Source organism: Gallinula chloropus, assembly GCF_964237585.1.
Source record: "Gallinula chloropus genome assembly, chromosome: 27".
NCBI classification, from domain to species: domain Eukaryota; kingdom Metazoa; phylum Chordata; class Aves; order Gruiformes; family Rallidae; genus Gallinula; species Gallinula chloropus.
This window is the reverse complement of record NC_140112.1, coordinates 4745928-4771034: the sequence shown is the minus strand read 5'-3', so window position 1 is coordinate 4771034 and position 25107 is coordinate 4745928. Positions and strand designations below refer to the sequence as shown.

Sequence of the window (25107 nt, the reverse complement as noted above, 5' to 3'; positions counted from 1 at the left end):
CTTCTCCCTCCTCCTCCTCCTCCTCATTGTCTTCACCGGATTCTGGGCTGGCCGCGGAGATAGGGTTAACTTGTGGCTGTCAGGACTGCGGGCTGGCTCCTCGTCCCCTGCCTTTCCCCTGACGCTCTGCGTGCTTGTGGCGGTGTGTACATCTCTCCTCTTCCCGGGAATCGCTTATGGATGGAGCCAGCGGTGTCCAAGGCGCTCGGGCAGCAGCCGCCGGTCGCGTTACGTTGGCTTTGGGGAAACTGAGGCCAGTGGCGGGCAGGGAACTGGCAGCTTGGGGAGGGGTACTGGGGGCACCGCGACCTGTTGCCATCCCCCCGCCGGTGCCAGGAGAGGGGGGAATCGGCCGGTACTTGGGCGGGCGGCTGAGAGCTTCGCCCCTCCCAGGCCCGGGGCTCCCATCTGCCCCCCACCTTCCCCCCAACAGCCTCCTTTGCAAGCGCGACCTGCCCCCCTCCCCACCCGGGAAGCGGGAGGGGCCGCCCCGCTCCACCTCCCCCCCCCCACCTCCCCGGCGAGCGCAGGCCCGGTGCCCGCCCCGCCCCGTCCCTCCCCCGGCGGCCGGGGCCGGCCGCGGCGAGGCGCTGACATCAGAGCCGGGCCGCGCCGCGCCGGGAGGAGGAGGAGCCGCCGCCGCACCGGAGCGATCGCTCTTCTCGGGGCCGGGGCGCACCGGCGGCGGGGGGCGGCGGCGGCGGCGCTGCTGCTGCTTCACCCCCCCCCGCGCCCCATCCCGCTACCGCGGGGCTCCGCCGGCCGCGAGTCCCGCAGCTCTCCCGCCCGCCCGGCGCGGCCCGCCCGCCGCCCGCCATGCTCTCCGGGGCGCCGCCGCCGCCCGCCGGCTTCCCCAACCCGCCGCCGCCCCAGCCGCCGCCGCCCCCGCCGCCCGCCGCTCCCCCGCACGGGCCGCCGCCGTTCCCGGGGAAGGGCGGCCTGCAGATCCGGAAGAATGCCATCACGGACGACTACAAGGTCACCACGCAAGTGCTGGGGCTGGGGATCAACGGGAAAGTTTTGGAGATCTTCAGCAAGAAGAGCGGGGAGAAGTTCGCTCTCAAGGTTCGAAGGGAAGGGACGGGGGCTCAGGGGGCTCCCCCCACCCCCGCCTGGGCTGCCGGGGAGGGAGGGAAGGACGGGAACCAGGACCGGACGGGCGGGCGGCTCCGGGCTGCCCCCGCCCCGCCGCCGGGCTGCGGAAGGGGCAGGAGGAGCAGCAGCGGCGCTGCCTGACAGTGATGGAAGATGTCTGCTGCCGGGGCGGCTGGGCGGGGAGGAGGGGGGTCCCGGAGTGGGGGCCGGGCACGGGCAAAGGGGCAGCGACAGCGGTAACCGGGAGCGGGGCGTGCGGCGGAGCCGGCCGGGACAATGGGGCCGGGTGCTGCCCGCCCGGCTCGCCGTGCTTTTAATTTATTTTTTCCCCCGTTAAAAGGAGCGCGACGCGGCTTTCCGGCTTTGCCGTGGGAAACGGAGCGGTGTGACATCTCTGTAACCCCCCGGGGGGGCGAGGGGGGTGGGGAGCAGACAGGAGCCCTGGGCCCGGCTGGATTCACCTCCGTGGGGTTTGCATCCCGGACCGGGGGGCTCCCAGTGCTCCACATCCGTACCGGGTATCCCTGTGCTGGGACGGGTCTCCTGGCTCTGGCTGTACACGCAGCGTGTAACCCCGAGCGGCTGTCACCCCCCCCCCCCACACACACCATACGGGGGCTGTTTCAGTGTCACCGTGTGCACCCCTTGCCTGTACACCGCGTGGGTGGGTAGTGGCTGTGGAGGCGAGTGTTGGCCCACGCTGGGTGATGCGTGAGGCTTCCCTCGGTTTTCAGATGAGCTTTTTCCTGAGCGAAGCCGGGAGCACGCCTGGCTGCCGGAGGGACTTTGGGAAGTTTGAATGGGTTGACAACACGCAGAGCACGGCGCCGGGTGACGTGGGTACAGGCAGTCTGCTCGGCGGGAGCGCCGTGTTCTCGAGCGTCGATGCAATTTGCGCCCACACATGAGCTGTTCAAAGGCCCAGCGTTACCCTGAGAACTGTGACAGCTGAAATAACCCCACCTAAACCCCGAACCATCACCTCTTTGGAGCTGCCTGTCTTTGGAGCTGCCTGTCTGTTGGTATCTGGGATTCCCAACCTGAGTGAGTGAGGGAATGAATGAACAAGGGGCTTTGGAGACGCGACTGGGTGCTGGGGTCAGTCAGGGATGCTGCTGAACCCCTGTGGTTAAGGATGGGGGGGTCAGTTGAACAAAGGAAAGTTTCACTTTGGAAATGCAGGCATTGCTCCTGAGCAGCACCACGCTGTACTCCAGGACGCCGTGCACTGTCATCTCGTTTGGTAGGAAATGAGTGAAATCCTCTTCTGTTTTGACAGACGGCCTCCTCCTCGCTTCTGCACTCGACTCGTGTGTTTAAAGCACAGATTCCAACACTTCCCTTTTACAGCCCTGAAAGGGGAAGGATGGCAGAGGAGACCCATCACCCGCGGTTCCTCTTGGCCCCGGCACGGGTAGGATGGTTGGGGCCCGGGCTTTGTTGCGTTGGAGGGTGGCACAGAGCATCTGTGTGGCTCTCTGAGGGTGAGGTATGTTTGACGCTGAATCTCTGTTTTGGAAAAGCATCGGTCATCTTCCCTGTCCCCTCTCCACCCATCCTTGCTGGGGAGAGAAGAGTTTAGCTGGGTGCTGCTGTAAGCAGCACCTTCCAGCCCTGTTAAAGCTCCTTGCACTGTGAGTTTGGGCTCTTGTGTGAGCTGGTGCCTACCCAGCTCGCCCTGGAGAGCCACAGGCTTGGGTTATCTGGTGATTATATTGGGACTGAACTGCCGAGCCCACGCTCGGCAGGCTGACTGCCCTAGACACAATGCGTCCTGGCTTCATCCCCACTTCTGGTACGCAGCCGGGATAACGCCTGCTAGGGACCTGCAGAGGGGTATTTGGATCTGAATTACTCATGGGCTGCATCAGTATGGAAAGATGACCTAAAGCAGGATCCACAGAAGTGATTGCATCGAGTTGTCATCTTTCAGATGATGCTTAAAAGAATCCTGGTGGCCCGTGGCCAGAAGCCACAGCAGCAGTCTCTCTGTGCTGCTTCGGTTGTGCAGCAAACGTTTCCATCTGTCCTGCTGCCCTTTGCATTCCCCGTTCCACTGTCTGGTGTAATGATGTGATCCTCTGTGGGGGTGAAACAGTTGTGTCTCACCCTGATAGTAACAGTGTCTTTGGGCTGTATTGTGCTTCCTCTTGGATCATGAGCATCTATCACATTGTTAAACCTCTTTCTCCCAAACCGAGATGCATTTGGGGTTTTGCTGAGGGTCGCGTTGCTTAAGAGACCTTTCCAGTGCTCAGGGAGAGTTTGAGCTTGGCCACAGCATTCCAGCAGTACCAAAAAAGTTACAAACAATTTTCTTCTCTTCCCAGTGCAATAATCCATGGCAGAGATGCCTCATTAAATAAAAGGTGTGTGGGTTAACGGCCGGTAGTTTTATTTGCTGTGTAGCACCTAGGTGAACACAGGGATATTCCCTTTCCTTTATCCATCGTTGTTGTTTATGTTGCAGGTTCCCACCCCCAGTTTTGTTTTATCTTTCTGTACTGAGCGATACCTGAAGTGTGGCATCCCTGGATTACCTGGTGGGAAGCAGCCTGCTGATGGTCCCAGTGACCCCTGACTTGGTCCTGTTTGACGTGCAGTGATTTACTGCAGGGTGGGAGCATAAAGTCTGCGGAGGGGTGATCCACGGAATGGAAACGCGAGGTCTGGGTGGTTTTCTTACCCCTTTCTTCTTTGGTGTGACTTATTCTTGGGCCAAACAAGGCTTGTAACTTCTGTAAAGCCTGCTGTATGTAGGTCACTGCTGACCTGACTTGGCGTTGTTGGTTGTGGTCAGGCTGTTGGCATTAGTGACGCAGGCTGCGACGGTGGGGCCAGGAGCGAGGTCTGTCTCGCCTACTGCAAGTTCCACTGCCAAGACTAAACTTTAGGCAAGGCTGAGGGCTGGCTCTCCTAATTCGGCAAGGAAATTGCAGGAAAACCAGACAGGAGAGCAGGGGCTAGTAATGGCAAGCGTTGAGGTTCTCCTCTTCCATGCGTTGCTTGCTGAAGCTCTTCATGGGGCAGGTTTCCTTTAAAACAAATGAACAAACCTCTCTCCCAACCCCTGCCTCAAAGCAGGAAATCATTAGCTCTCCCTTTAGGTGGAAGAGCTTCCCAGGGCCATGGAGGCTGCTCCTAAATTCACCCCTGTCTCTGGCAGCCCCCTTTCTGGAGCATCCTTGGTGCTTCGGGGCACGTTTGCGAAACACTCTCGGTCTCGCTCTCAGCCTCATCAGATAATCTGTGAGTGATGGTTCCTCTGATGGAGAAGGAGGAAGGAGCCCAGTACTCTTGTGGTTTATTATTCTTGTAAGATGTCTGTCGTGGAAATAGGGCAGGCGCCTCGTAGCTGATAACTGAGGGGCTCTGTGGGTGAGCGTGTTTGTGTTGCTGGTGGCCTCTGTCCTCTCCCTGCCATCATGGCTGGGGTCCTACATCACGTTCAGAGGAGCAAAGCACCCCATTTCCCATGGCTTCCTGTGGCTTCATTTGAGATAAAATGCTTTGTCTCTCAGAAAATCTGGCTGGGAAAACAACCCTTAAGTGATGATGGAGGAGATGGAGGTCCGGGGTTCATGTTCATGGGCAACAACTTGCTGGGTGCCTGCTGTACTCCTGCTCCTCTCTCTGTGGGGCATTTTTAGTCTTTTTAAACTCTACCATGTATTTTATATAAGCAGAAACGTTGTTGCTGTGGCCTTCTGTGCAAGCTGTGGCTGAAAAACTGTGGAAATCATAGTGACATCACTGGGACTTTTCCAAGGCAGTGGTTTATTATCTCATTGACCAAAGGAGTCTACTGACTTGGGGTTTGAGCTTGTTTAAACAATTTAGGATTGGCCATAATCTCTTCTGAATACATGAGATGTTCTGAGCAGCCAAAGCTATGACTGAGATGGGCTGATAACAGCCTGGGAGCAGGGACTTGGGTTCTTGCTTTGGCACACGCTCAGGAAGTGATGGGGTTCTTCCTCTTAGTAATTATCTAATGCCATCAGCCCTGGGTCTTGCAAAAGAAGATCGGTGCGTCCCACGTTGTCAGAGGTGGAGAACTGAGGTGCAGTGATTTACTGGGGGTTCGTCAGCAGTGGGACCTGCTCGGGGATGAATCCATCAGGGGCAGCAGCCACCCCTCAGGATGAAAATACAGCACCTGGGATTTCATCACCAAACAGAGCCAGGTAAAACGTGCGTCTGGACATTCCCATGGGGCTGGTGGGAATGGGCTTCAGTGAGGTGCCTGCTGTCTGCTGGGGGCATTGGGATAGCCCAGCATACAGGACAGTGTGTCGTGCCGGGCTGTGGAGGTGCTGTCTCTGCCTCAGAGCAGCGCAGAGTGGGCACAGAGCTCTGTCAGCCCCGTGCTGCCTGCTCCAGAGCCTTTAAATCACTGTCTAAAGAGTAATTGGAAGCTGTATGGATTGAGAGCCAGGTCTCCTCATGCACTTGCTGGACAACTAGGAGGCACAGGGGATGGAAAAAGCCCAAGGAGTTCCTTCCTAGGAACCCTGGAAGAGTGAGATGGTGACTTCTCTCTTCCCAAAACCTGTCAGGATGTGCTCTGGGCTGGCTGGCTGAACTTCTCACAGGCAATGTGTAGTTCACAGGGTGGTGCCTCCAGATGTGGAGGCATCTGGAGCAGCAGCTGGGTCAGAAGCATCCCAGCATCATGGGGAGAAGCGTGGTTCTGGGTTTGGCATCACCTTTGTGGTGGGCTGGCGTCCCCCACACCGGGGTGGTCCAAGGGCTTTGTCACCACAACTGATGCTGTTTTAAAAGCCGTCCCTCTGCTGAGAGCCTGGGAGGAAGGAGCCCTTCATTAAGAAAACCCTTTCCTCTTGCAAGCTCTGAACGTAACCGGTTTCCCGACCTGCGGACAGCCCTCCCTTGGCCGCCCCGCTGCAGGAGTCAGGCTCCTCTCCAAGCACAACTGGCCCCGTGCGTCTGGCCTCAAGTTGCAGCATTCAGGCAGCATGACCTCACCTCCTGGTTTCCAAGAATAACGCGCTGCCTCCCCTCCGCCGCGCCGGGGCTGTCTGCAGCGGGCGAGGGTGGCTGCCACAGCCCTGGCCGGCTCGTGGGGCCCTGCTTTTGGGAGGTGCCCCCCAGGCAGCCCTGTGTCTGCTCTGTGCTGTTCAGCTCCTCGGCCCTTTGTGGGCAGGGGGTGTGGGCAGCAGAGGTGAAGCGGGAATTGGGAAAGGGTCTTTGGGGTTTGGCTGAGCTTACAGGCTGGTTTTGGAGGAGGGGGAGGGTTTGGGGGAGCGGGGTATGGATCCATGAGGGCCAGCATGATGGCTCCATCAGGTCCAGAAGCTGGCGTGGGTACAAAGCTGCACCTAACTGGTCCCCAAGAAACCTGTGTCAGTCACATTGTGTCGGCATTTCAGTGTGGTCCAGAGCTGTTGAGCATCCTGGGTGCCTCCAGTGGTGATTTTGGTGTTAAACTTTAAAAGCCCCTGAGACCAGTGCCACCCACCATGGGTGCCCCGTGTCTTTCTTTAGGATGCTAAAAGCTGTCCTCCTTTCAGCTCTGGCTGGCACGAGGACCGTGTGCGTGACCGGTGCCTGGAGGCTTGTTTTGGAGAGGCCTCTCGTCTCTACGGCCGGTGTCCCTACGGAGGAGGACACGGGGGTTAGGGCAGGGCACGCAAGAACGAGTCTGAATGCTGTAGAGCTTTAGCAGCCTTTTAAGCTGTCGTTTCTTTATACCTCGTGGCTGAGTCATTTCAAAGATTTCAGCCTTTCAGATCTTTCCAATCCAAGGTTGGGATTATAGCAACTGCCGGGTTTAATGGGTGCATTTACTTCCCTGTTCCCTTCGTGGCCTCGGGAAGGGACTAATGGCTGTGGATGCTGGGAGATCCCCCTGACCTGAGAGGACCCGAACCACGAGCTTTGCCAGCGATGCTGAGGGCCACAGAACTATCATTTGGAGGGTGATGGGATGGTACCCACAGTCAGGAGGAGGATATGGGATGGGGTACCAGCGCAGCTCTTCCCTGAGTGCCACTGGCAGCACATGGAGCTTTGATGTGGCTCCATCTTTGGTCTGACACCGCTGAGGATGACGGCATCTTCCCGTGAATTAGGGTGTTACATCAGCACGCTGCTTTGCTGTGACAAAGTACCATCTCCCTGGTGGCGAGGGCAGGTGAGCGCGTTGGCTTGGGCAGCCTGCGGCTGGCACAGCGTTTGCCGTCAGATGTAATGAGATTATTTAAGCTGTTGGCGTCAGGGCTGCATGTGATTCTGTGCCTGGCTGTCCAGAGAGCTGCAGCCTAAACTAGAGATAAAGTTCAAAACACAAGCCCAGATCTGAATGTTCCTGGGGCGCGCGGCCAGGCTGGGGCTTTGCAGCTCTGCCTCTTGCTAGGTACCCTTATGTGCTTTGGGCTAGAGATTTGGGATCGGTGGAGGGACTTGTTTCCTTCATCATCATCAGCTTTGCTACCCAGCTTTGCTGCCAGCTCCCCTGGGTGCTGCTCTTGAGTTTGACCCCACTAGCTCTGCTGGCCCCAGAAGAAGCTGGTAACGACCCTGGGCTTGGGGTCGTTGCTGCCATACGCCTCCCACATAAATCTGTGTAAGAGCAGATCGGGACTCTGCCTGTGGCAGGGGTACAGCACCTCCTGGGGTGTTCTGTGGGGCAGACACGGGTGGGACCATCTTCTGCTGAGCATTCGGAAGCGGACCAGCCGCTCTCCTCGCCGCCTGCCCTGCGCCACGCTAGGGCAGCCTCCTGGACCTCCTGCCAAATGTGTGTTTTCAGGGAAACGCGGCTGGAACACAAGCTGGGGCTGCTGTGGAAATCTGGCAGCCTGTCCCCTCAGCCTGCAATTCCAGTAGCCGCAGCTCCTCGCTTCTCCTGCCCGGAGGGGCGGGTGGGAGCCGGGTCCAAGCAGCACTGCTGGGGAGCAGGGATGGCATCCTGGGCATCTCGGCTGGGCTTTGGGGGAAGCAGATGAGTTCAGATCCAACTGAACCAGCAAATATGCATGTTATCCACAGCCTAATTTGAAGATTTAAGAAATAATATAAAAAGCAGGGGGGGAGCTGGTCTGGCAGCAGGGATGTGTATTTATTGTCAGTAGTCGTGACAGCCTTATTATTGTATTTACCAGCTCAGTGCTTAAGCTGCTTCAGAACAGTTTTTGCAGGTTATATATCCATGTTCTTTAGCAGGAAGGCAGGGGCTGTGCATGGTGGTGGGTGATGCTGCTGTGGGTGCTGGTAACCCATCACCTGCCAAGCCCTGGCTCCCTTAGCTGCTGCTTTTGGGTACAGCCAGGCTGCTGGAGCCATCATCTCTGGTGACACCCTGGTTCCCTCCCGTGCCCTGGTGTGAAGCTCTCTTCCTCTTCAGCCATTTCACAACCTGGCTGCCCATTGCGCTGGGCAGATTGCTGAGGGGACCCAGGCAGCTCTTGCCTCAGCGGTGCTGGGAAGGGCTTGGCAGGAAGTTTAAACTTGGGTTATCTCCTGGAAGTCATCAGAGCTGCGACTGGGGTTCTTGGGCGGGTACCTCCCGTGCCATGGGCAGAGTGGTGCTGGTACATGGCTGTTTTGGGGAGCCTGGGTGTGTTGCACCCCTTGGCCAGGCATCAGCCTGGGCTCCCAGTGAGGGCATCTTCCCCTTGCTGGTCTGGGAGTGTGACAGAGGCTTCCTGAGGTATCCGCTTTTGTCCTCAGCGCTTTTCCCTGCAAGGAGTGATCCCATTCCTGCCGTGAGGGTCTGCACAGTTGTCAGAGGATTGCTGACACCTTCCTCTCTGTCCCTCCTCCTACCCTGCTTGTTTCAGGTTGGGGAAGAATCTCCCAGTAGCTTTTGCTGTGAAGAAGAGCCGCTGATAAAGAGATGGTCCCTGCCAGGATGTGAGATGCTCCGTGGGTGGTGGGAATCAGCAGGGAAGCACTCCAGGTCCTGGTAGGTTTGGAAGTGTCCTGGTGCTCCTACTCCCCAGTTCCTCGGTGCTGGAGGAGGTGGCCAGCCTGGCCTCGGGTGTGTGTACTTAGAGATGCAAATACTGGGCTGATGAAGCCTGGGTGAGTAAGGTCTGAGGACTTTATGAACAGATTAAAATGCTGTCTTTGCTGCTGAGCTGGAGGTGCTCCCCAGGAGATTTGGAGCAGATCTATGGCTTGTGCCTTCTGCCGTGGTCTAGAGGAGGATGTGGAAGGTGATGATGTTCTTGGTGTGTGGTGCTTTGGGCTGGTGCTTCTGTTTCTGGGCTTTACCTGGAGGAAACTCAGCAACTTGAGGCCAAGACTGCTGGGGGAGCAGCAGGAGCAGGTATTTTTCTGTTCCTTTGTTTCAGTGTCCCTGCTTTTATTGGTTTATCCCCTTTCCATTCCGATCCAACAGCCAGAACGTGTCCAAAGTGCTCATGTCTGCCGTGCTTGGTGAGAGATGAAGGAGCTGGTGCTGAGCAGTGGGGTACTGGGCATCCTTGGGAGGATCAGTACATCCTTCCCAGCACTCTGTGGCTCTGCTGGGCATCGGAAGGATGCAAAGCACGTAAAGCTCTGCTGACAGCCTCTTGCTCTGCACTCCTTATGGAGGGGCTGGAGCCTTTGGAGACCGAGGGGGTGAAGGTTTCTCCTCCTCTGGTGTTTTTGGAGGTGCATGTGCTCAGGTGCTTCACAGTGAGTTTTGCACGCTGGTTGGCTGAGGGATTTTGAGGTTATGGTGCTGAGCAGGATGCTGGGGGTCTGGGCTCCATCCGGGCTTCACCAAACCTCCCGGGCTTTGTGGCCAGGCGGCTGCTGCCAACAGGTGCCGCGGAGGCTCCCGGGGCTGCCAAAAGCCTGGAGGGAGCTAATAATAGCCACCGTGTCCCGAGAGCTTTAATGAGGTGCCAGCAGGATGCAAAGAAGGGCTTTTTAAAACATTTTTAAATAGAAACACAACTGTGTGTTCCTCCCAGCTGAAGGAGTCTCAGGGTGGTTAGTGCAGAGGGAAGAGGGGCCGACAAGGGGTTGAGCTCCCCAGGATTGAGAGGCCACAGGAGGCTCTCAGCTTTCTGTGGTGACACTTAAAGGTCTGGGATTTCCCTTGAAATGCTTCTTGGTGTAGTGGTAAAGCCGGAGTGTGTGACTGCAGGTAGTGTTGGTGTGTCACTTGGCTCTTAACCTAGGCGGGTGTACTGCAAATGGATGGTCTTACCAGCTCTTCTGTGGGTCCTGTTGAGTGCTGGGGATGTGGGACAGCCATGGGGTGGGAGGAAGAGGAGGGTGCTGCCTGGGGTGTGGGGACAGCCTGGAGTGGCTGCCGGTGGCTTTGGGTCTCAGTGGGCAGCTCTGCCTGAGGGGTCTGTGGGAGAGAGAGGGTGGTGGGTGATGTATATTGACATATACCTCATTAGCATCCCCTCTAGTTACAGCAGCTTTGCCTGGGGTCAGCTACAGCAGCCCCTCTCCCTGCCCCACGCATGCCCCCCTGTGCATCCTTGAGGTGGGCTCGTGCATCCCACTGCATCCGAGCTGATGGAGCCAGAGCCTCTACGTGTGTTTGGCTGAGAGAGGTGGGAGGGAAGAGGAGGGGAGGGGAGGGTGGTTGGTCCCAGCGCCCGTGCAGACAAAGGCGAGTTATGAAATCCCCGTGCCGCTCCTGCCCTGGCCTTCCCCAGCACCAAACAACCCCGCTGTCAACAACAGCCGCAGCCGCTCAGCACGGGAGCTGTTTGTCTTGCACAGGGAAGGGCCGAGGTCCCAGCCCTGAGCCCCTGGCAGCCTCCAAACTGCTTTTGTGGGTGGCGTTTCCAGCACAGGTTCGCTCTGTGAGTGCAGGCGATGCCATCCCCGTAGGCTGGCACCACTCGGGGACTCTCCAAAGGTTTCGTGTCCTGGGTCCCACTCCTGGGGGGATGGATGCTCCTCTTGCACCCCCACGGGGATCACCTGGCAAAGGCTGAGCTGCTGCCTGGGAGATCATCACCCCTGAGGTGCCAGGGGTGCGTCCCTGGCCTCATCTCAGGAGGTGTTGGCTGTGCCCTCGTGCTGATACGTTTCTTAATTGATATTTATTAACCCTGCTTGTGTGGCCTGTGTGGAAAGAAGGTGGGGAGGGGGTGGCAGACCCCCTGTCCTGTGAGGGTTCTGCCCGTGCACTGAGCCCCAGGAAACTTCATTTTTGGGCAGGGTGTGAGCCCAGGAGTGTGAGGCTGGGAAGGGGAGGGGTGGTCATAGGGCTTCTGGCAGGGCTTCACGGCTCCTCTGCTCTCAGACATGGGTCTGGGCCTCTCCCTTAAATTGCTTCCATCTTAGAAGCAGCATTGGGATGTTAGTGTGGGCAGTCCCCCTGAAGCTGTCCCTGGGGCTGGAGGTAATGGTTGGGCTGGGTAGGGTTGCCCCCAGAGTTGCTACCAGGTGGATGGAGCAAGGGGCCCAAAAAGACGCTTCCAGTGCCTGGTGCCAGCTGGGGGCTGTGTGGACAGGATGAAGCCCCCAGCCGTGGTGGGGAGGGCTGCTGGAGGCGGGTGTGGTGATAAGGGGTTTGTGCCTGTGGGAGGGAAGTGCAGAGGACATAGGTCAGCGCGGAGTTAATGGTTTACACTGGTGTTTACTCCTGCATTAACCATGCCTGCGAATATCAACCCGCTTCCCATCATAAAAGCCCATATGTGCGCTCTTCCGTTCGGCAGCTCCGAGGGGAAATCTGGTGAGGGATGGATGGGGCTTGGGAGGAGGAGCTGCCCCCAGGCCTGGAGCTTTTTTTAGGTGGTAAAGGGCGGTAAAGGGCTGGTGTGGAGCAGAACCGCTGGCTGCAGCCGTGCCTCACGTGAAGATCTCTGCCCCTCCCATTGCCTCCCACTTTCCTTTCGCTTTGTGCTGGGTGGATGAAAGGCCTCAGGGCTGCAGCGTGTCCTCCATGGCGGCTGCCGCACGGGCAGGCAGGATGCGGTGGTTCGGTTTCAGAGAGGGGTCTCTGAGCTTCCCCCCACACTCCATCACCCCCTGGAGTGGCTCCAGCTGGAGCTGGGCTGCAGCTTCTGCCTTCCCCAGGCATCCAGTCCCCTCCCTGCGCAGACCTCCCAGCCCAGTGTCGTGGTGGCTCCCAGGGATGTCTCAGATGCCCGTAGGAAGGGATGTGCTGGGTTGAGGTGTTCTGGCTGTGATGGACCCCTTCCCTCCCACGGGATTCACAGGGAGGTCCTGACCAGGGTAGAGGCTCCATCATTCCAGCCAGGTCTGTACCCTGGGACCTCCTAGGGGGCCCTCCTGGGTGGTGGGAGAGGAGGTCTTGCTGTCACTAATGCCTGGTCTGATCTTGGCTCCTAAGATCAGCCCCGGTGCCTCCTGGAGAGACGGGCATGGGGTGAGTCACCACACCCCACGTTGCTTCCGGTACACGGGGACAAGATGATCCCAAAACCAGAAACCTGGTACCGAATGGGCCCCTAATTTTGTTTTTCTCAGTTAAGTGACGCTGAAACTGTTTGTTTCTGCTCATTAAACACCAGCTCCAGCCTGCTGCTGGTGCCGTGAGTCAGAGGGATGATGCTTCGAGCTGCCGCCTTGTTGCCATTTACCTGCTTTGACTTTTCAGTGAGTCTGACAACCCCCTCCTGCTCACTGCCTCCCTGTGTCCTCATCCCTGGTGTCCCCACTGCCTCCCTGTGTCCTCATCCCTGGTGTCCCCACTGCCTCCCTGTGTCCTCATCCCTGGAGTCCTCACTGAGCTGATGGTCCTTCATTCTCAGCATCCTGGGCACTCGCTTTGGGACCTTCATCTCCTTGAAATCAAAGTGCTGAGAATGTTTGTTTTTGTTGGGGGGATATGGGGTCTGCAGAGCTGGGCTGGCCTGGGGGGCAGCGCCCTGATTGTGGGGGGCCTGTACGGGCCCCTGGCAGGTGGTTCTTACTTAAGCAGGGGGCCTCTCTTCTGCTCTTGGCCTTTGTGTGCCTGGAGAGGCTTTTGTTGCAGCCTGAAAAGGCTGAATAGCTGCTGCATCTGTCGTGGGGAAGAGCGGGTGAGGAAATACTCAGCAGATGCCCCGGGGAAGGGGTGGAGGGCGGGGGGGGCGACACCTGCAGGACGGGGGTCCTGAGCGTCTCCCCTGGGCAGCACACGAGGCACTGGGATTTGTGCAACCATTGTGGGTGAGCAGGGCCCCGGTGCGGCGGGTCCCCTTGTGAAAGCAGGGTGCAACACCCGCCTCTTCCCTTGCCCCATTGACATCCTCCTCCCCGTTGCAAAATCGCTCTGGGGAGCAGCGATGGGGCCGCCTCCTCTGTCATCCGCCTGGGTGGGCATGCTGGGGATTTCAGCTCACCCCTCACAGCCCTGGCCTCTGTGTGCCTGGTGGATCCCTTGTCTTCAGCCGTGCCATGGGAAGGCTTTCCCAGCGCTGGCTCCCGAGTCTTCCTCCCAGCACACAGGTCATTCAGACTCAGAGAATGTGGCTGAGCAGCTTGAGTGTGTGTCAGTTGGTGTTTGCTCGGCCTGAATCACCTCTCCAGGCTGTCCCTGTGTTCCTAGCCCTGTCTAATCTGAATAATTCTCTCTCACTGGGATGCTTTTTCCAACCTCTCTGTCTTCCCGGAGGCACGTGAATGTGGAGGATGGCCCTTTGCTCACAGGGAGGAGGAAGGTGCTAATGCACGAAGCTGGCTGTGCTTATGTCCTGCCTGGATGGTCAGAGTCTCTGTATCCGACCAGGCACCGATGGCACCCACCACCGTCCCTTTGGAAGGCTGGTGCCATCCTCCTGCCTTGCAAACGGCTCCATCAAGGAGCATCCATGGCCCTTCTCAGTAGTCGCCCTGGTGTGGCTTCTCCTCCAGACACATCACCTCTCCTCCCTGGCTTTCCCCGGGCAAAACAAACGAGAGGATGAGGATTTTGCCTGTTCTGTTGGGGCTTTTCAAGCTCTTCAGGTGGGGGCTGTCTGTGGCTCCATGTGTGTGAGTACCACTGGAATGATCCCATTGCATCCCCCTCCACCCCGAGTTGGGGCAGCCCCCTGGTTGGTGGTGGTGGGTGTGAGCAGCGGCAATGGGGTTAACATAAAGGTTTATGTAAGATCCAGGACGGTGTGGGGGAGGCTTCCTGCCCTTGCTCCTTTCATCATGACGGCATTGTGACTGAGCCCTGAGTTTCCCTGTGTTTTGGTAAGATCATTCCTCTGGTGGGCTCTGGGACTCGGGATGTTATTTCTCTCCTGTAGTTAATAAGCAGTAGAATGAAGCTGTGCTGCTTCTGTGCCTCCTGCTGCCTCCCAACCGCCTCCGGCAGAGGCTTTGGGACTGTAACTGTGGGGCTGTTACCTGAGGTGTCCCCAAATGTGCTGGCGTTAAAGGCAGAGAAGAGACACATGGGACTGGATCAACTTCATCCATGCCCCCCCCCACCCCTTCCCCCAGCACTGTGCATCGCTGGGTGGGTGCTGGGGGCTGGCAGTGGGGTGCAGGGGAGGTGGAGGGGGGGTTTGCCTTCCTGGCGCTGTGAGGTGGGAACAGCATGTGCAGAGCATCCAGCACCGGCTCTACCAATGTGTTGAGCAGCTGATGCCAGTTGGCAACCAGTTTGTGTGGAAAGATGAGAAGAGGCAAATCCATTGTAGGGAAAAACTCTTTTTTTTTTTGCTTTATTAGGGGAAAAAATGCTCCTTGCCCTGTGCTAGCCTGGTTGGGGGATCCCAGAGTCCCTGTGTGCAGCCGAGGCAGGGGATCCTCTGCTCTGCTCCCCTGCTGATCCCTCGGGAGGATGACAGCCTGCCTTTCTTCACTGCAGGTTTATTGTTACTGCAACTTCAGAGTGGTTTATTTTAACCCTCTCGGTGCAGGTGGGTCCCATGGGGAGCTCTGTGGGGCACAGCATGCTGCTGCGGGTGCTGCTGCAGGTTGGAGTGGTGGTTGTCGCACAGATGAGGGACATGAGGTGAGTTGGGTGTGATCAGAAATACACATGGAAATGAAACCACCCTGCAAGAGCAGCTGGAGAGCCTGGGGCGAGTGTGGAATCAGGGCAGAGAGGGGCAGCCCTGGAAAATGAACAGCTCTGCATGCCAGTGTGTGCCTCAGTTCTCCTGGAGATTGCCCATGGGACGTGAGTTTTCCCTCACAAGCTCTTGTACAGGGATGCCTTGCTGGTCTGAGCAGGCACAGTGCGTGCTTTTGGCTTGCCAAGGGGCTGCACTGTTTGGGGCTGTGGTGGTACCCAGGGCGAGTCACAGTGGGATGGTGCCATTGCGGACATCCCGGTGGAGCAGGGAGCATCCCTTGGGACCCTGCTGTGACTCACAGCTCAGCACCCCGGGAGGAGGAGGCGGCAAGACTGAATCAGTGGTGCCTGAGGACAGGCAGCGTGAGCAGCTCCAGCCCCCTTGTTTTCTCCAGCATCTTCCTTCCTGTCCTCACACCCACCTGCCTTTGCTGTGCTTGGTGGTGGTGGGGGGTGCAACGCTTCCCCTCTGAAATAATGGTGTTTGATCCCAAAGGAGCCCTCCTTGGGAAGGGGAATGGGAGAAAACAGGTGGAAAAGCTGAACCAAGAGCAGCTGTGGGCTGCCAGGGGCTTCCAGCACCTTGTCCCTCTCTGAAGGGTTAACCCTGGTCCTGCTTGGGGCTCTTCTGGCTGCAGCATCTCCTGCTTCCGAAGCCGGGACTGTCAGCTGGGGCGGGATGGGGGCAGGTTGCCCTTGCTGAACCTCAGGGAAACCCGAGGTGCTTTTCCCATCCCAGCCCCCTCATTGCAAGCCAAGAAACATAAATCTCACCACAGCTGCAGGCTGCCCTGGATACTGGAGCTAAATTAGGGACCTGAACAGTGTCACCACATGCCCCCTCAAATTCATTATGGAGTTCCAGTGACCAGAGCAACGCCTGTCACTCCAGGACATCTCCCATCATCAACTGGGGGCTGTCAGAGAAACCTGGGGTGGAAGCACTGCCCTCTCCCTGCCCGCACCGGGACCAGGGGATGCTTTCCCAGCCCTGTGCTGTGTGTAGGGCATGAGGAGCTGGTGTTTCATGCCTGGGGCAGGGTGGAGGTTGTGTGGGTGCAGCGGGTGACGTGGATGGCTTCTGCTGTGGTTTGGACATCACCGTGTCCCTCCTGCACACCCCCCCACAGCAGTAATGGCCATCCCCATGGGGGTCTCATTGTGCCCATCACCTGCCACCGGGAATGTTTCCTAAATAGACCAAATAATTTTCTTAATGAGGCTTAATCAGCTCCTCTCTGGCCGTGAGCAGCCTCTCCATCCCCTGGCTGGCAGGGGAGCGGAGGCGGGCTGGCGCTGCAGCTGAATGCAGCCGGGATGTTCGGAGGGTGCAGGGGGGCAGCTGCTCCCCCGCCTGCGGGTGCCCGAGGACAAAAGCCGGAGCCGGGGCTGTGTTGGTACAGGTAATGGAGGCTGCTGCCTCCTCGCTCATCAGAAATACAATTAAGCTCCCTTGAAAGCGCTCTGGGTGACCTCTAAAAATTGGCTGTGTGCTTCTGTACATCTCCTGTTCGCTGATGTTAACCGTCTGCTTCCCGCTGCTCCATTTTCCCAGTGCATAATTACAAATGGTTGGTGTTTTGTTGGGGTTTTGGGGTTTATTTTCTCTCTCTTCAGCTTCCTGGCTCCCCATGCCAGGCTGCTCGGAGCCACAAACAACTGAGCTTCTTTCCAGGCTCCTTCCCTGCCTGCACGGCTGGTGCTGCTTTGGCAGGATCTGTTTTTTAGGGTAATGAAGGAATAGAGGAGCAAGAATGGGGTTGTCCAACCTCCTGCCCTGTTGTCCTGAGGCTGTCGGTGCAGAGGATGCTGAACTGTCCATCGCATGGGTTTCCTCTGCCTGGGGGAGCGGGCAAGCTGAGGAGGTGGGCGAAGTGTGATCAGGCACCCAAGTTTTGGGTGCTATCTGGGTGGCTGCAGCAGGTGCCCCATTTGGCCCTTCTCCCCCTGGCAAAGGGCAGGTGCTGTGTTGGGTGGGGATGCAAATTGCCGTTGCTCCTCTGCTGGGGCTCATGTGGGTATAAAGCAGCAGCGAGTGTCTTCTGGGGCGCAGCAAGTGTTGAGCCTGGTTCCTCTGAAATCCCCCTCTATGGCACAGGGGCCCTTCCCATAAATCAGGCACCGTTTCAGATCAGTGAAGCATCCAGGGGCTGATGCTCCTCTGCTTTCTGGCTGGGTCCACTCCTTCACTGAGCAGCCCCGGGAGCTTGACTGGGAGAGAGTGGTGTATTTCTGGGTCTGTCTTGGTAAAACAACCAGAACTCCCATTTCCTGCTGATGCACACTGATTTGGGATGCCTTTTCATGTTCCCTGCCATGATGCAGACCTGCTCTGGGGTGTCTTGCTGAGCCCAGCCCCAAGAGCTGCTGGAGACCGGAAGGAAAACGAGCTACGCTGAAGATAGACGTGTTTGTTCTATATTTAGGAGTATAATAATTAAGGCTGGTTGTTTATCCTGACAAACGTGGTAATTAATAGACGAGCAAATCCTTCCTGCACCTGGGAACTGGGAGGTGTCCCTGGGAAGGGCAAGGGCCTCGTCAAAGAGCTGCCGCTGCTCGTGAGAGAAGCTGCTATTTAGGGATCATCTGGCTGCTCTCTTTGTCCCCTCCCCGGGCACACATGGCAGGGTGCTGGTGGCCTCTGAAGCCATAGTGAGGGTGCATCTTGTTACCCAGCCTGTGTGTAAGGGCAGGAGGGTCCTGCTGGTCCCACGGAGCAGAGTGCTGTTGTATGGGAGGTGATGAGTGGGTGATGTGGAGAGGAGAACAAGGATGCTTGGTGGTACCCAGGGCTGCACCGGTGTAGGAATGAGCCCGTAGCGGTTTGCTCCTAAATGCAGTGGGAAGTCTTGCTGGCTGGTGGCATCCTGGAGGGCAGGGAGGTGACAGGCAGCCGGGATGAGCTTTGACCAGCCTTGGTTTCGAGGGCAAGAAGCTCATGAGGACAGACGGCTTCACGCTCTTCCCACTAGATGGGGATGGAGGCATTGAGCACAGCGCCGAGTGCCTGGATGCCGCCCGCGGAGAGCAGAGCGCTCGGTCTTCACCCCTGCGTCTCCTCTGTGTGGGCGCTGTGCCAGGGGGATGTCACCACCCGGGTTTCCTGGGGGGCTCAGGGTTGACAGGGTCTCGGGGTTGACAGGGTCTTGCTTCCCCCGCAGATGCTGCAGGACTGCCCGAAGGCCCGCAGGGAGGTGGAGCTGCACTGGAGGGCATCGCAGTGCGCGCACATCGTCCGCATCATGGACGTCTACGAGAACCTCTACCAGGGGAGGAAGTGTCTGCTCATCGTCATGGAGTGGTGAGTCCCTGGGGATGCTGCTGGGGGGGGGGCTCTTCCTTGGTGGGCTGGTGGCCTGATGCCCAAGCGGGGTGAGTGCCTTTCTGTGCCGGTGCTGGGGACCCCGAGGAGATGCTGCGCTGGGGGATGCAGCCCACAGGCCGGAGGGATGCTGGCGCTGGAAGAGGTGCTGCACCGCTGGCATTGGAGGGACGGCGGGAGCTGCGCTGGCTCTGAGTCATTCTGAAAGCGCGCCTGGCTGTCGGGAGGCTTCGGGCCCGTGGTTCTCACTGCAGATCGATCATAACCAAACTTGGTCTGGCCACTCAAAGCCGGGGTAGTCATCGGGTTCCTGCGGTGGGTTCTGCTGGGCAGCAGGCAGCCAAGCCGAGCTGAGGCATCGATTAACACCCCTGCACCTTCTGCAGCAGCAGTTGAGCGGCTCTGGTTCGGGTAGATCTTTGATATAACCTGGGGAGGAGGAGGAATGAAGGGGAAAGTATTGAAACCACATCCCAACCGCAGCTGTGATTTGATGCAGCTTCCTTGCCAAAACCTCTCCTCTGGCAAGCTGGCAGGTTGCCTGGGGGGGCAGCGGGCGTGAGGAGTGCTGCCAGCAGCACCGGGGCAGGCAGCATGTGCCGCTCTCATGTGGGAAGAGGCTTCTGAGAGCTGCACTGGAACGCTGGGCAGCTGGGGATGGGGAAGGTTTGTGCAACGTCTCTGCTTGTGTGGGACGAGAAGCAGGGGCTGAGTGGTAGGAAACGAGTCCCCAGGGCACCGGCAGCTCCCTGCAAGCGCATCTCCGCCGTGGCTCCCCGCTGCGCGAGGGATGCGGCCTGGGTGTAACACCCATCACAAGGATGGACAGTGTGGGACTGTCAGTGTGTCTCCTCGCAGGCTCTGTGCAGTGGTTGGCCCTACGCTGTCTCTGTTGCAGATGTCCAGTGAATGGAGCTCAGGGGTGCTGGCAGGAGATATTCTCTGCACTGGGAAACCCTTTCCACTTGAGCTGGATGCGGCAGGGACAGGAAGCACTGTTACCTGCTGTCCTCATGGATAGTTATCCCCCATGTCACTCCTGGTCTCTCTAGGAGCTGAGCTTATCCTTAGGGTACCTGAGGAGCCTTTGGAAACCATGCTGAGGTTTCTGGGGTGCTTCTCTTCACAGCTTATGCTAGAGCTTGCTCTGCTGCAGTGGGGTTCAGGCTCTGCCTCCCCCATCCTGTCAGTGAGCCCACGGTGATGCTGCTGACGCCTTGGCCCTGCTGCAGCCTCTGCTCAGCACTTCTGTGTGGGGTTAGCAGGCCGGTGAGGTGGTTTGCTTATCAGCTAAACGAGGCCAGGCGTGCCGGGAGCTCCCCATCCTTCCAGCCGCACTCGCTGTCTTTACTGTAAACGTGTTTCTGTGGGCTGGTGGGGAGGCCACGTCCTCTTGCACCCCATGACTCCACCTCCAGTGTGAAGCCTCTGCCCTGCTCATTTCTGGAAAGAGGAGGCGCTGAGACATCCCTTTGAGGCACCAACCCCAGGGCTTGGATGGAGAAGGGGTTCATTCCTTCCTGAGCTTGTGCAGCTCCTGGCTGAGCCTCAGAGGGTTCGGTGCTGCTTGCACCGGTGTGAGATGGTACCACGGCATCTTAACGCCTCCTGCTTCTCTTCCAGCTTGGATGGTGGGGAGCTCTTCAGCCGAATCCAAGACAGGGGAGACCAGGCCTTCACCGAACGGGGTATGGAGCCCACGGGGACCTGGGGATTTGTCTTTGGGCAGTGTCATGGGGGCTATAGGAGTGTCTCTGGTCCAGCCTGTTCCCTCAGATGCTCTTTTGGATGCCCAGCAGGGTTTTACTCTTGGGAAAAGAGGAATTGGGTGTGAGTGATCCTGCTTTTCATTGTTTAAAAGCAGGGTTAGGGGATGTTTTCTCAGCTGCCCTCCAACACAGGCAAGGAGCATCAGTGACCTTCAGAAACACCCTCCTCCCTCAAAAAATGATGCCCAGGGGCTGTGGTTCTCAGAGATCTCATTCATCTCATTCCCTCTGTTTCTGTGGCTGGGAGAAGTGTCCATGCAACACAAACCCTGAGCAAGTTGCCTCCTTGGCTTCCCATCCTATGGGAAAAGCTTTCCCAGCTGGTTTCCCTGCAGATTTGGGGTCCCTAGCAGTGCTGGGGGTTGGGTGGTGAGTGATATCCCCCATGGGACATGTGCAGTTGGGCATATGGGGGTCAGGGGCTGGACCCTGCTCCATCCCTTGTCGTGGGAGTTTCTTTCCCATTTGCTGCAGGCTCCTGAGCCAGGGATGGGTGCTGGGGGTCCCCCTTGGCATGGGGGGGCTTCAGGTAGAGGACACCCCTTTGGCCTCAGCCAGGTTCTTTGTTGGCAGAGGAGCCTGGGGAGCAGTGCTCATGGTGACTTGCTTTTAAAGGCTTCTGATGCGTGATTTGGATAACTTGTTGTGTTTTGGTTTTTCTTTTCCCTCTCCAGAGGCTTCAGAGATAATGAAGAGCATTGGGGAAGCCATCCAGTACCTGCACTCGATCAACATCGCGCACCGGGACGTGAAGGTACCGTGCTGCATGCTCACCCAGCAGTGCCTAGCCCCATGGCAATGCCAAGGCTGCTCCAGCTCCCCTGCTCACTACCTCTTCCCTGTGTTTTCACAGCCGGAAAACCTCTTGTACACCTCCAAAAGGCCCAACGCTGTGCTAAAGCTCACAGACTTTGGCTTTGCTAAAGAAACCACCACACACAACTCCTTGGCCACTCCGTGCTACACACCGTACTACGTGGGTAAGTGGCTGGGAGGGGGAGGGGAGGGTCTGAGCTTGCGGGTTTGCGAAGCTGGAGGGCAGAGCTGGGAGGTTTGGGTGGTGCTATGTGCAGCCCATCATCACCCCTGCACCCAGCCCGCAGTGTGGTGATTGAGGCTGGGCTCTGCTTTGGGTGCAGGTGGGGGCTGTGTTTGCTGGTTTACTTGGGATGGGCTGCTCCATGTGTGGTGGTGGTGGTGGTGTGTGTGGCCTGTGCTGGGGGGGTGCAAGGTGGCACCATCACCCCCCACTGCTCCTGCCCGTGCTGCCAGCATGGCTGTGCCAAGCCTGTGCTGTGCCACATCCATGCTGCTCTGCGCTGGGCTGCCTGGAGCTGTGGCAGCTCTTTGTCAGCTCCATGGGATGGCCAGATCCTGCTTGCTTGGTGCTCCAGCTTTGGCTCAGGACTCTTTTCTCTCTTTACCAGCCCCGGAGGTGCTGGGCCCGGAGAAGTATGACAAGTCCTGTGACATGTGGTCCCTCGGCGTCATCATGTACATTCTGTGAGTCCCACAGGTCCCTCACTGTCCTGCTGGGGTCACAGGGAGGGGGGGGGAATGCAGCTTTTGAGCTTGTCTGCAGGCTGGGGGGGCTGAACCTTTCCCAGCTGTGCTCCAAGGGGCTGCTGGGGTGGCTTTTGGGGCAGCACATTGACTCTCTGCTCCCTCTCCCCATGCAGGTTGTGTGGGTACCCCCCCTTCTACTCCAACCACGGCCTGGCCATCTCACCCGGCATGAAGAAGCGCATCCGAATGGGCCAGTATGAGTTTCCCAACCCTGAATGGTCTGAAGTGTCGGAGGAAGGTAACTGGTGATGGCTTGTCCTGGGGCTGGGGGCTCCCTTTGGGGTCAGCCCGTGTCCAGCAGCGCTGGGGAAGCTGCAGCACGTGGCGGGTCACTGCTCAGTGATGTGGCAGCTTCACCTCTTTGCTCAAGAGGGTTTTGCTCAAGGGTTTGACCAGGGATGGGAGGCACGTCCAGGCGTTTTGGGGCTGCTGGCTTGGGTTGAAGCCCCCTCCCTGTGACCTGCTAACCCCCGACCCCTGCACCAACCTTTCCAGTTAAGCAGCTGATCCGCAACCTGCTGAAGACGGACCCGACCCAGCGCATGACGATAACGGAGTTCATGAACCACCCCTGGATCATGGTGAGCGGGGGTGGGAGGGATGGGGATGGGGGTGGGAGGGATGGGATGGGGATGGGATGGGGATGGGATGGGATGGGATGGGATGGGATGGGATGGGATGGGATGGGATGGGATGGGATGGGATGGGATGGGATGGGATGGGATGGGATGGGATGGGATGCCAGCGACTCCCAGCTCACACTCCTTCGTGCTCCTGGCAGCAATCCATGCAGGTGCCGCAGACCCCGCTGCACACCAGCCGCGTGCTGAAAGAGGAGAAGGATCTGTGGGAGGACGTGAAGGTAAAGCCTCTCTTGGTTGCTGTCTGAAACGCTCTGTGCCCTGGGTACCATCCAGGGACCATCTCCTCCTGCCATCTCGCTGCAAACTGGGCTAATTTAGACTCAGTGCGAGCCTGCTGGCTCCCAGCAGGATCCAAGCTTGGGGAGGGGGCCTGGAAAAATCCATGGTGGGACCCTCAGCCCCTGATACAAGTTGTACCCTCTGGGTTTGGGAGAGGGATGGCTGTCCTGGGGGTCCCTAGGGAGGTGTGCTTTGCTGACAGTGCTTCCTGTGCCCCCCACCCACAGGAGGAGATGACGAGCGCCCTGGCCACCATGCGAGTGGACTATGAACAAATCAAGATCAAGAAGATCGAAGATTCCTCCAACCCTTTGCTGATGAAGAGGCGGAAGAAAGCAAACCCCACCGAGCCCGCTGCGCTCCCCCACTGAGGGTGCCCAGCGCCCGCCGCCCCCTGAGAAAGCAATAACTATATATATATATTTTTTAAGGAAAAAAGAGAAAAAAAAAAAAGACAAAAAGAGACAGACTGTTCTATCAGCGCATGGAATCCAGACATTTATACCAGACTAGTTATTTTTAGCTACTCACCCGTGTTTCTGACCTTTCTGGAGCAGGCTGTAAGATCCCCCCCTCCCCTTCAGATCCACGTGCTGCAGCTGGGATTTTGTCCTGTGACAAACGCTGCCAATAATTGGATATTTTGGGGTTTTTTTGGTGAAAATTTTGATTTATTGTTATTTTTTTTTCCTCCTCTCCTTCCTTCCAAAGACATGGAAATTCCTGTGGTGACCTTTTTAGGGTATATATTTTTTAAAAACTACTGTAGAGCTGAACCCCAGACATTGTGCTCTCTGCTTGGATGCTGGCTAGGGATGGGAGTGGGGGTGGGGGTGTCCCCGTGGACACCCTGCTTCTGTGCTGGCCTGAAAACCCGCTGCTTTTGTAGCACGGTGGCCAAAAAAATAACACCCCACACCCTTCCCAATAACTCTCTGCCCTGGAAGCCTTGAGCTGACCCAGCAGCATGCAGGGACCCCGTGAGCGCCGTCCGTGTCGCTGTCTGTCTGTGTGTGGGGTGTGTGTCGTGTCTGTGGGCACTGAGCTGCTCGTGGCTCCCTCCCCTGACCCCCCCACCGTGGCCACCGCAATCTGTACCTGTGCCTGGAATCCAGTTCTGACCTCAGGGGTGGATGGAGGGGGGGTGGGGGTGGTGTGAGGAAGCGGCCAGTGCCCCCCACATCCCCCCAGCTTTGCAGGGGCATAAGGAAAAGATGCTGCCCTGCTGTCTCTGGCTGATCCCTCAGCCCCCCCCTCCCAGCTCTGGGGAAGATGCTGTCCTGGGCATCCCCAGGGGAAAGCGGGTGGTGTGGGGAGGGGGTGGTGATGCTGCAGGGTCATAGCTGGAGCTGGGCCAGCAGCACTGCCCTTCCCCTGGCTGGGGGGTTGTGCAGCACCCCCACACACACCCTGGTGTGGGTCCTGCTGGGCGCTGGGAGCGATCCTCCCCTCCCAGCAGCAGGCTGGCTGCTCTGAAGTCTTTAGTCCATGAGTTATTATTATTATTATTATTTGTCACTATGTTTCACTGCGTTAAATGTGTTTGAATGGGGAAAAAATTTTTTTTAATGCAATGTTTAGTTTCTAGGTGACCTTAGAGACACTGTAGAGAATTTTAATTTGTTTTAAGAAACAGTTTTTACCTGCTTTTTATTTTCTTTTTGTTTCTTTTTGTTTTCCTTTTTTTTTTTTGTTCTTTTTTTGTTAAGTTTTCTCTGTTGGCTTATACTAATCTCCCTGGTCTGCTCATCAGTCCTTTGGATTAAAGACACTTAAAGCGTCACCCAGTCTCTCCTCCTTGCTTGTGTGGCTGTGAAGAAACACCCTGGGTCTCCAGGCTGGGTGACACTCTCCAGCTGTCTTGAAATGTATTTTTGTTTGTTTGTTTTGTGTTCCCCTCACCAAAGAGGCTGAGCTCCCCCAGGCTGTTCTCTGGGGGTGCTGTGTCTCTGTCCCTACAGAAACCCTTTGCTTGGGGACAGTCACTTTGAGATCTTGTGGTTGGTTCTGTCCTGGCTGCTGCAAATAGGGTTTCCTTATGGGATGCAGGGCTGTGGGGATGCAGGGCTGTGGGATGTGGTGTCATGGGATGTGAGGATGCAGTGCTGTGGGATGGGAGGATGTGGGGATGCAGGGCTGTGGAGATGCGGTGTCGTGGGCTGTGGGGATGCAGGGCTGTGGGATGTGGTGCCATGGGATGTGAGGATGTGGGCCCATGAGGATGCAGGGCTATGGGATGCAGTGCTGTGGGTTGTGAGGATGTGGGGCCATGAGGACGTGGGGATGCGGTGCTGTGGGGATGTGGGGCCATGGGTGCTGCGCCTGGGTACCGGCAGGGGGAACTGCGCATCCGGCATCGTGTCCCGGCTGTGGGCGCTGGGGCACGTGTGGGACTGGGGCTGCCACCCTGCTGTCACCTCCCCGGTGGCAACCCCGGGGTGGTCAGTGGGTGCTGCGCTGGGGTTTGTGGCTGTGGGGCTG

The 25107-nt window shown here is 57.8% G+C and overlaps 1 protein-coding gene across 1 annotated transcript; it reads left to right on the top strand.

Annotated features, from left to right (window-relative positions):
- The first annotated feature begins 580 nt into the window (after positions 1 to 580).
- Positions 581 to 24409, top strand: MAPKAPK2 (MAPK activated protein kinase 2). Its single transcript, XM_084275890.1, has 10 exons — positions 581 to 1065; positions 18208 to 18347; positions 19992 to 20056; positions 20812 to 20891; positions 20991 to 21117; positions 21565 to 21640; positions 21817 to 21941; positions 22199 to 22284; positions 22485 to 22565; positions 22854 to 24409. Exons 1-10 carry the CDS (start codon positions 817 to 819, stop codon positions 22995 to 22997), a joined length of 1173 nt encoding a protein of 390 aa, XP_084132016.1. The 5' UTR covers positions 581 to 816; the 3' UTR covers positions 22998 to 24409.
- The last annotated feature ends 698 nt before the right edge of the window (positions 24410 to 25107 follow it).

What these genes read in the sequence shown, in the direction of transcription:
- MAPKAPK2 (XM_084275890.1), top strand. Translation starts at nt 817, where the DNA reads ATGCTCTCCGGGGCGCCGCCGCCGCCCGCCGGCTTCCCCAACCCGCCG. An exon ending in GGCGTCATCATGTACATTCT is followed by an intron (nt 21,641 to 21,816) that starts GTGAGTCCCACA and finishes CTCCCCATGCAG; the next exon opens with GTTGTGTGGGTACCCCCCCT. An exon ending in GTCTGAAGTGTCGGAGGAAG is followed by an intron (nt 21,942 to 22,198) that starts GTAACTGGTGAT and finishes CAACCTTTCCAG; the next exon opens with TTAAGCAGCTGATCCGCAAC.